This window comes from Neoarius graeffei, chromosome 19 (genome assembly GCF_027579695.1).
Source record: "Neoarius graeffei isolate fNeoGra1 chromosome 19, fNeoGra1.pri, whole genome shotgun sequence".
Lineage (NCBI taxonomy): Eukaryota > Metazoa > Chordata > Actinopteri > Siluriformes > Ariidae > Neoarius > Neoarius graeffei.
Window position 1 is genome coordinate 20089886 of NC_083587.1, and position 10109 is coordinate 20099994.

The 10109-nt window shown below is 40.7% G+C and overlaps 1 protein-coding gene across 1 annotated transcript in view; it reads left to right on the plus strand.

The window, feature by feature from the left end:
- tmprss7 (transmembrane serine protease 7) overlaps positions 1-8278 on the plus strand; it is a 28396-nt gene extending 20118 nt beyond the window's left edge. The window contains exons 16-19 of the mRNA XM_060900571.1: positions 3683-3881; positions 5292-5560; positions 7353-7489; positions 8104-8278. Coding sequence (XP_060756554.1) covers positions 3683-3881; positions 5292-5560; positions 7353-7489; positions 8104-8271 — 773 coding nt within the window. The 3' untranslated portion in view covers positions 8272-8278. The remainder of the gene's footprint in view (positions 1-3682; positions 3882-5291; positions 5561-7352; positions 7490-8103) is intronic.
- Positions 8279-10109: the final 1831 nt, after the last annotated feature.

Below are 10109 nucleotides of genomic sequence, written 5' to 3' on the forward strand. Positions count from 1 at the left end.
ACCATGACACATTACTTGAAATATCAGTTTCTTAAAGAGAAACTTTTTCATGATCCTTTTAATGTAGTAGCTATATTTTACATGTATATCTATTTTGTATACAGTTAGGTCCATAAATATTTGGACAGAGACAACATTTTTCTAATTTTGGTTCTGTACATTACCACAATGAATTGTGAACAAACAATTCAGATGCAGTTGAAGTTCAGACTTTCAGCTTTAATTCAGTGGGTTGAACAAAATGATTGCATAAAAATGTGAGGAACTAAAGCATTTTTTAAACACAATCCCTTCATTTCAGGGGCTCAAAAGTAATTGGACAAATTAAATAATTGTAAATAAAATGTTCATTTCTTGGTTGTCTGTGTCTATGTGTCAGCCCTGTGATGACCTGGCGACTTGTCCAGGGTGTACCCCGCCTTTCGCCCGTAGTCAGCTGGGATAGGCTCCAGCTTGCCTGCGACCCTGTAGAAGGATAAAGCGGCTAGAGATAATGAGATGAGATGAGATGTTCATTTCTAATACTTGGTTGAAAACCCTTTGTTGGCAATGACTGCCTGAAGTCTTGAACTCATGGACATCACCAGACGCTGTGTTTCCTCCTTTTTAATGCTCTGCCAGGCCTTTACTGCAGCGGTTTTCAGTTGCTGTTTGTTTGTGGGCCTTTCTGTCTGAAGTTTAGTCTTTAACAAGTGAAATGCATGCTCAATTGGGTTGAGATCAGGTGACTGACTTGGCCATTCATGAATATTCCACTTCTTTGCTTTAATAAACTCCTGGGTTGCTTTGGCTTTATGTTTTGGGTCATTGTCCATCTGTATTATGAAACGCCGACCAATCAGTTTGGCTGGATTTGAGCACACAGTATGTCTCTGAATACCTCAGAATTCATCCGGCTGCTTCTGTCCTGTGTCACATCATCAATAAACACTAGTGACCCAGTGCCACTGGCAGCCATGCATACCCAAGCCATCACACTGCCTCCGCCGTGTTTTACAGATGATGTGGTATACTTTGGATCATGAGCTGTACCACGCCTTCGCCATACTTTTTTCTTTCCATCATTCTGGTAGAGGTTGATCTTGGTTTCATCTGTCCAAAGAATGTTCTTCCAGAACTGTGCTGGCTTTTTTAGATGTTTTTTAGCAAAGTCCAATCTAGCCTTTTTATTCTTGAGGCTTATGAGTGGCTTGCACCGTGCAGTGAACCCTCTGTATTTACTTTCATGCAGTCTTCTCTTTATGGTAGATTTGGATATTGATACGCCTACCTCCTGGAGAGTGTTGTTCACTTGGTTGGCTGTTGTGAAGGGGTTTCTCTTCACCATGGAAATTATTCTGCGATCATCCACCACTGTTGTCTTCTGTGGGCATCCAGGTCTTTTTGCATTGATGAGTTCACCAGTGCTTTCTTTCTTTCTCAGGATGTACCAAACTGTAGATTTTGCCACTCCTAATATTGTAGCAATTTCTCGGATGGGTTTTTTCTGTTTTCGCAGCTTAAGGATGGCTTGTTTCACCTGCATGGAGAGCTCCTTTGACCGCAGGTTTTCTTCACAGCAAAATCTTCCAAATGCAAGCACCACACCTCAAATCAACTCCAGGCCTTTTATCTGCTTAATTGAGAATGACATAACGAAGGAATTGCCCACACCTGCCCATGAAATAGCCTTTGAGTCAATTGTCCAATTACTTTTGGTCCCTTTAAAAACAGGGTGGCACATGTTAAGGAGCTGAAACTCCTAAACCCTTCATCCAATTTTAATGTGGATACCCTCAAATGAAAGCTGAAAGTCTGGCCTTTATGTCCATGTCCATTATATAACTATAACTTGAATATGTTTCAGTAAACAGGTAAAAAAAACAAAATTTGTGTCCAAATTTATATGGACCTAACTGTATTACTGGTATTTTTACATCTGACTTGTATATTATGTATGATTTGAGTGCTTGTAACACCTTCACCTGTTGAAACTGTGCAGTTGTAATTATAACACAAGTCAAAGTCCTTCCCGCACCATTCAATTTCTGTTTCATAGCCTTCAGCCTCTTGCCTATATTACATAGCTAGGGTCACGGGTCCTCTAGTAAATCCCCAACTGTCCTCTGGTGACTCCCCACTCGCATCTGTATTGCAGCATGCCTTGCCAGAAGGCACTATTTTTATGATGGTCTTTGGTATGACCCGACCGTGAGTAGATCTCACGATCGAGAGGCGGACACGCTAACCACTAGGCCACTCGCCGGTAATTATAGCACAACTCAGGGCAGTGAATAAACAGCATGCACGTCTCCCCCCAGTGAATATTAAAAAAAGTTATGCACTTATAACTTTAAAGGAGAACTGAAGTCATTTTTAAACTTGCTTTATTTCTTAATTAACATTTTATTCAATTACATTTTTGGTTTTAGTAACCTTATATCCTGACTCGTATTGGCAACTGATTGCAATTAAATATTATACTTATTGGCCTATTCGGTTTTTAGCCGTGTTGAATTTAGTTCGTTTGGTCCACGGCAGGCGTTGCTTATCAGCGCGATCTTCACGAGACTTGTGCAAGACTTTGAAATGTGAAGTGTCAGCCAGGTGTCAGCGCCGCCATTTTGAAAACTGTTTTCCAAATGAAATATTGCACAAAAACGAGTTTAAATGACGATTACTGCCTACTTTTTTCAAACTTTCCTGATTGCTATCAAAACAAACAAAACTTCCAGCTTGATTACATCAGCATTCGAAAGAGGGCGCATGTGTCTTTTGACAATGTTGCCAAATGTTGGTCACTTTGATTTCCGTTGTACGTTTTACTTCCATCCTACGATGTCTCGCACAGGTCTCAACGAATCTCGTTTACGGCCATCGCTTTGACATATGGACTGATATATTACAGAGCATATTTCAAACACTCATAACTTGCTATAGCAGCGACAAAATAGTGATCAAAAATGCATTCCGATATTTAATAAAATGAGAAATACAATTTCGATAATAAAAAAATTTGCCTTCAATTCTCCTTTAAAGAGGACATATTATGAAAACTCACTTTTTCAGTGCTTGTGCACATACATTTGGGTATCTGAAGTGCCAAGCATCAACCCATACACTCTGAAATAAAACACCCAGTCACTTTCTGTTGTTCTGCCGATTTCAGAAAACATGAGCTTCAATAAGCCGTTCAGATTCAGCTCCTCTTTCTATGTCACAAGCAGAGCTCATTAGAATAACCCCGCCCCCTCATCTGAGTATTTCCACTCATGGCTTGAGAACTGCCTTTGTGAATGAATATTCATGAAGAAAGTGCTACCTGATTGGCTGACAGAAGAGGGGGGTGGGGTGAGCAGTGGCTCATTATGATTTAAAGGAACAGGCACTCAAATAGGCCGTTTTAAAGAGGGCGGTTTAGACAGGGTGAGAAGAGAGCTGTGGGGTTTAATCCTTGTGGTATTTTGACCAAATCATGTCACAGGCATTTCATTAAGACCTCACAGAACTGTGTCAGCTTGTAGGAAAAGGGTATAATATGTCACCTTTAAGTCTCTTTTAATTTAATGTCTTCCAAATTAAAAAAAAAATTGTTAACCAATACCGTGATGTGCTGAAAACTGTGATTGCCTCGAATCCATGTAACTTTTCATTCAGACACGTCCATAACATGACCATAACTCTACATGTTCTTGTGTTGCAGCCTGTGGTCAGTCCATGCCTGTGAAACATGTGATGGACAGTGCAGCTCTTCAAGAGCGAGTGGTGGGTGGAGTCAATGCTGTAGAAGGGGAGTGGCCATGGCAGGTCAGTTTGCATTTCTCTGGCCATCTGTACTGCGGTGCCTCTGTTATCACCAGCGAGTGGCTCATCTCCGCTGCACACTGCTTCAGCAAAGAGAGGTAAGATCAGGTAAACACACATTCCTAATATCTTATCTCCTTCTGAAACTAAGACACAAAATATGAGCTGCATTTCACAAGGTGTGGTTTGATCTAATATGTAAACATATTCACTGTGTACTAGTCAGGATGATTAGCAGTATATGGAAGTTAGTTAGTCTCATCTCATCTCATTATCTCTAGCTGCTTTATCCTGTTCTACAGGGTCGCAGGCAAGCTGGAGCCTATCCCAGCTGACTACAGGCGAGAGGCGGGGTACACCCTGGACAAGTCGCCAGGTCATCACAGGGCTGACACATAGACACAGACAACCATTCACACTCACATTCTCACCTACGGTCAATTTAGAGTCACCAGTTAACCTAACCTGCATGTCTTTGGACTGTGGGGGAAACCGGAGCACCCGGAGGAAACCCACGCGGACACGGGGAGAACATGCAAACTCCGCACAGAAAGGCCCTCGCCTGCCACAGGGCTCGAACCCGGACCTTCTTGCTGTGAGGCGACAGCGCTAACCACTACACCACCGTGCCACCCAAGTTAGTTAGTACTTTTGATAAATGCAAGCACTAATGAGGATGTTAAAATGCGTTTGATGTCAACAACAAGGAGACTGCATTCAGTGCTTTAGCGAGCTAACTTAGCTCACTTATCCAATACTAGTTTATTAACCTTATATAAGAAAGAGTTGGCATGTAATGATATATCATGTGACGATAAATCGTGATACAAATATATGATTCAAATCAAAAAATGAATCACGATTATTATCAAGGTGTTTAATGTCTTAGTTTTTCCTTGCTGTAATTGCACTGTTTAGACAGCAGAGGGCGCAATAATGTACAATAGCAGGAGTACATGTGACTTCAGTGCAGGCAGAAGTAACACAGCTCTAATGTCGTGAAAACACACAAAGAACAGATCTAAAATGGGAAAGAGCTGCCAAGAAATCTGAGCTCTCTTTTAACAGACTGATGAAAGATCAAGAACAGTGAAGAAAATGGAGGCAGTAAAAATGTTCGTAATAATTTATTAAGAAAAGGCCTATGTGTTATTAAACTTTAATTTTTAAGAAAATGAATGTTTTAGTTAATAGGCTATTATATTTTACACCAACCTTTACAAATGTGGGTAAATAATTATTGTTGGTCATTAAGAAAATGAAACACAACCTTTTTTTTTATTTAACAAAAAGAATATTTAAGTTGAATAGGACAATAAATGGTGCAGGGGGGTTTTGTTATAACATTTTCTTCATGTAATTTTTTCAAAAATATCATGGGAAAATCAAATTGTGATTCCAATATCGTGAATCGAATCGACTTGTGAATTTGGTGAATTGTTACATGCCTAAAAAAGAGCCCTCTCTCTATCTAAACCTCCACAACCTTTAACCTTTGACCTCATCAGACTCTCAGACCCTCGGCAGTGGATGGCTCATCTGGGTATGTTGACTCAGGGCAATGCTAAGCACGTGGCAGAGATCCGCCGCATCGTGGTGCATGAGTATTACAATGCTCGTAACTTTGACTACGACATCGCCCTCCTGCAGCTCAGAAAGGCGTGGCCTAGCAGCCTGACCCCCTTCATTCAACCCGTGTGCCTGCCCGCCCCATCACAGACCATCACCAAGAGACACCGCTGCTGGGTCACCGGCTGGGGCTACCGCTCCGAACAGGGTGAGACATGGAACTGGGTGAAGATGAAGACTCCAAGCATATGTTTTACCAAATAATACTTTGAGCTAACATATTTCTAAAAGTGCAGAATCAAATCTATTGACATTAGAAATTCTCATGGGTGTCCAAGGATTTGTTCTGAATTCATCACCACACACTGAGTGTGCGACTAATAAAGCTGTACCAAAAACTAGCAATTGCTAATTGTTGTACTTGCGGTGGCTTTTAAACCCACAGAAAATACAATGACTATACATTTTACTCCATTTTAAATAATAAATTGTTGACATGATGCTTGAATTAAAAAAAAAAAAACGTCATAAAGCATACACAGGTTTGCTTTCATCAAGAACTCCAGGTTCTGTGAATATTCAAAATATAAACACCCCCAACTCGACACACACTCCCCTTCTTATTGTGGTAAATGTGTTGTCGAGCCTGCACTTGCATATTGGAGCATGATGGTTGAGAGGCTGGAGAAAACTCATCAGAATTCTGGAAAACGAAATGGAAAAAAAGGACGAGGGGTTTTCTGCTTATAAAGACTTTAACACTTAAAAATGCTAGAAATGTACTTGTGATTGATTAATACATTCCAAAGAGAAACATTCAAAATCAGAAAAGTCTCTTGATTTCAGAATGTGTGTATATAATGAGTGTGTGTCAAAATTTCACTATGTAAAGGCCACACATACCACTCATACACTCACCAGCCACTTTAATAGGAACTTGTTGGTTCTAAGATCCCTGTTCTTGGCTGCAGGACTGGAACCCAATGTGATCTCCTGCTGTTGCATGCTGAGATGCTTTTCTGCTCACCACGGTTGTAAAGAGTGATTATATGAGTTACTATATCCTTCCTGGCAGCTCGAACCAATCTGTCCATTTTCCTCTGACCTCTCTAATCAACAAGGCGTTTGTTTCCATCCACAGAACTGTCACTCACTCAACTCAGTGTTTTTTGTTTTTCGCACCATTCTGTGTAAACTCTAGAGACTGTTGTGTGTGAAAACCCCAGGAAGGAGATCAGCAGTTTCTGAAATACTCAAACCGGCCCATCTGGCTCATGCCACAGTGAAAGAAAGTCACAGTTTGAGATCACAGTAATTTTTCCCATTCTGATGTTTGAAGTGAACATTAACTGAAGCTCTTGATTTGTATCTGCATGATTTGATGCATCGTGCTGCTGTCGAGGGATCGGCTGATTACAGAACTGCATCAAACAGCAGGTGGATGGATGTTCCTAATAAAGTGGCCGGTGAATGTATATTATGAAGCAATAGGATTTTCCTGGTATGTGTTTAATACCAATTGAGATTTTTCAATAATGCTGTTTCAGTACACATATCTCTGCACACATTATACAATTCATTAAAAATTACATTTAAAATTGACTATCTTTTTTTTTAACTTGATCATTTGCATCCATTGTCAGCAGCAATAACTTCAAAGACAATATTCTCATTTTTTCCCTCATAAATTTCCATTAAACTCTAATGACTCTAACCCGTCTCTAAACATTTCTGATGTTTGACTACATTCCCATGTATACAGAGACAGAATAATTTTTAATTTCAATAAAAACATGTGATTGTGATACACTATCCCTCTATCAACGAGTAGCCTAATAAGTAAATGCAAAAAAATTTGTTTCACTTAAATAAGTTCCCCTAAAAAGATTAAAATTGAGTGTCACTTGAATCCATTAGTAATGCATTTACAGCAATGATTTAGTCCCAGTAGTCTTTCAGTCAAAAATGATTAACGTGTCCCTCTTTGGCATTTTTCTCAGATAAGGTCCTACCCACGGTACTGCAGAAGGCTGAGGTTAACGTCCTGAGTCAGAGCGAGTGTAAGAGGGCGTATGGTCCAGTCTCTCCCCGCATGCTGTGCGCAGGAGTACCCACTGGAGAGAGAGACGCCTGCCGGGTGAGAGCTAATAAAGTGTGAAATTTGTCTCAAATTTCTGCAACTGTGAAAAACGTGTGAAAATCAGTTTTAAAATTTTTATATCGGTCAGACTCACAAAATGTCCATTCTAGCACTCCTGCACTTATCATGCTCATCAATAATTTCATCTCATCTCATTATCTCTAGCCACTTTATCCTTCTACAGGGTCGCAGGCAAGCTGGAGCCTATCCCAGCTGACTACGGGCGAAAGGCGGGGTACACCCTGGACAAGTCGCCAGGTCATCACAGGGCTGACACATAGACACAGACAACCATTCACACTCACATTCACACCTACGGTCAATTTAGAGTCACCAGTTAACCTAACCTGCATGTCTTTGGACTGTGGGGGAAACCGGAGCACCCGGAGGAAGCCCACGCGGACACGGGGAGAACATGCAAACTCCGCACAGAAAGGCCCTCGCCGGCCACGGGGCTCGAACCCGGACCTTCTTGCTGTGAGACGACAGCGCTAACCACTACACCACCGTGCCGCCTGCTTATCAATAATAATAATAATAATAAAAACAATAATGTCCTTGGCAGTCATGTAACTCTTCCTCGGTGTCTTTACGTCCTTCTTTGACTGCAGGGGGACTCCGGTGGTCCTCTGTCGTGCCAGGCTTCAGAAGGTGGACGCTGGTTTCTGACGGGGATCGTAAGTTGGGGGTCGGGCTGTGGCAGACCTAATTTTCCTGGAGTGTACACCAGGGTGGCCAAGTTCATCTACTGGATCAACAGCCACATTTACAACACATGATTTAACTTCCAACACTCAGAGCCAAGCATCATAACCTCAGTATCCATGAACAGACCTCAGCATAATCACAGCCATCATTAGAGCAGATTGTGTGCAGATGTTTGATTGTCTAGTGTGATTCGAAAGTCTGTGACACTTCCACGGTCTTAGGAAATATACGTGTATTCCAAAAATAAATTACATTTGAAAATGTGACGTGATGTCTTTTAGTGGAGGTTCAGTATTCTCACTGATGCTTCGCAAGATGACCACAAACACAACCAAAAAGTAACAAGAAACAGGAAGCACTGAAGCACCGACAATTTCACTCTCATTAAGAGGTGTTAAAGATCTCCAATTAAGACCTGTGTGTGTGTGTAAAACAATTACTTTAACAAATCCTTAGTGTTTTTTGTATTTTCTGATATAATCATAATAAAGTTTTATTTTAGATTCTCTTGAGCTTAAGTCAGATTAATTTCTGCTCTAAAAAACACCAAAAGTTCAAAAATCTCAGAATACCAACTCAAAGTTTTCCATTTTCAGTTCTTTCTGTTTCTTAAAGGAATGAAACAAAGACTCTCTGCAGTGACCATTTTTTACAGGTTATTTATTTATTATCCTCAAAAGTATTTAAAACTTAACAGCATGGTTCATTAAGTTTAGCTCTGGCACAGCTACTGACTCTCATCCCTGCTTTTCTAGAAAATATGTAAAGAATAAAATGTGACAGGGGCATGCTCATTCATCTCATCTCATTATCTGTAGCCGCTTTATCCTTCTACAGGGTCGCAGGCAAGCTGGAGCCTATCCCAGCTGACTACGGGCGAAAGGTGGGGTACACCCTGGACAAGTCGCCAGGTCATCACAGGGCTGACACATAGACACAGACAACCATTCACACTCACATTCACACCTACGCTCAATTTAGAGTCACCAGTTAACCTAACCTGCATGTCTTTGGACTGTGGGGGAAACCGGAGCACCCGGAGGAAACCCACGCGGACACGGGGATAACATGCAAACTCCACACAGAAAGGCCCTCGCCGGCCCCGGGGCTCGAACCCAGGACCTTCTTGCTGTGAGGCGACAGCGCTAACCACTACACCACCGTGCCGCCACAGGGGCATGCTGTTACAGGAAAATAATGAAGGAAAGGGGTTCATGATTTCATGGTGAAACAGGATTACAGTAACCTTGAAGTTGATTATTTTCCTATATCAGTACGTTTCAAAGTGTTTTCCTCTTATACCACAGCAATTTGCGAAAGCTAACTTACTTATTAACTTACTTATGTTTTTATTTATTTATTTATTTATCTGTTTGTTTGTTTGCTAATCATATGTTTTAACTGTTTACAGTTACATTTAACATGTGAAACAAGCTAGTTCCTGTTCTCACTTCCATTATAGCAGCTGTAAACAGTCATTCCCTTACGTTCCCTCGTCACCAGCTTGTCTTTTCTTTATCTTCATGTTCATGAGACTAAAAACACAGCTTGTGTTCTTGAGAAACCAGAAACCCACAAAAAGAAAATTCTCCATACAGAAAAGTTCACCAACTTCATGCAAGTCCCTATGAATGATCTGATACTATAGAAATGATAAAGTATTAGAACAAGCAAAGAAAACCAATGCTGCCAGAGCTGCTGTTTGAGAAAATTAATCAACATCATCTGGCCAATCAGATTTTAACATCTGGAGAAAAATGTATTAAAGATGTTGATTAAGAAAAAAGATCTCAGATTTGTGGTTCAATAATTAAAAAAAAAAACCCTAAGTAGTCAGAATTTGGCTAAATGACCAAATTGTGTTTGTAGAGAACTCTTTGCACTCTGCTGATGTTTACATTTCGCTTCA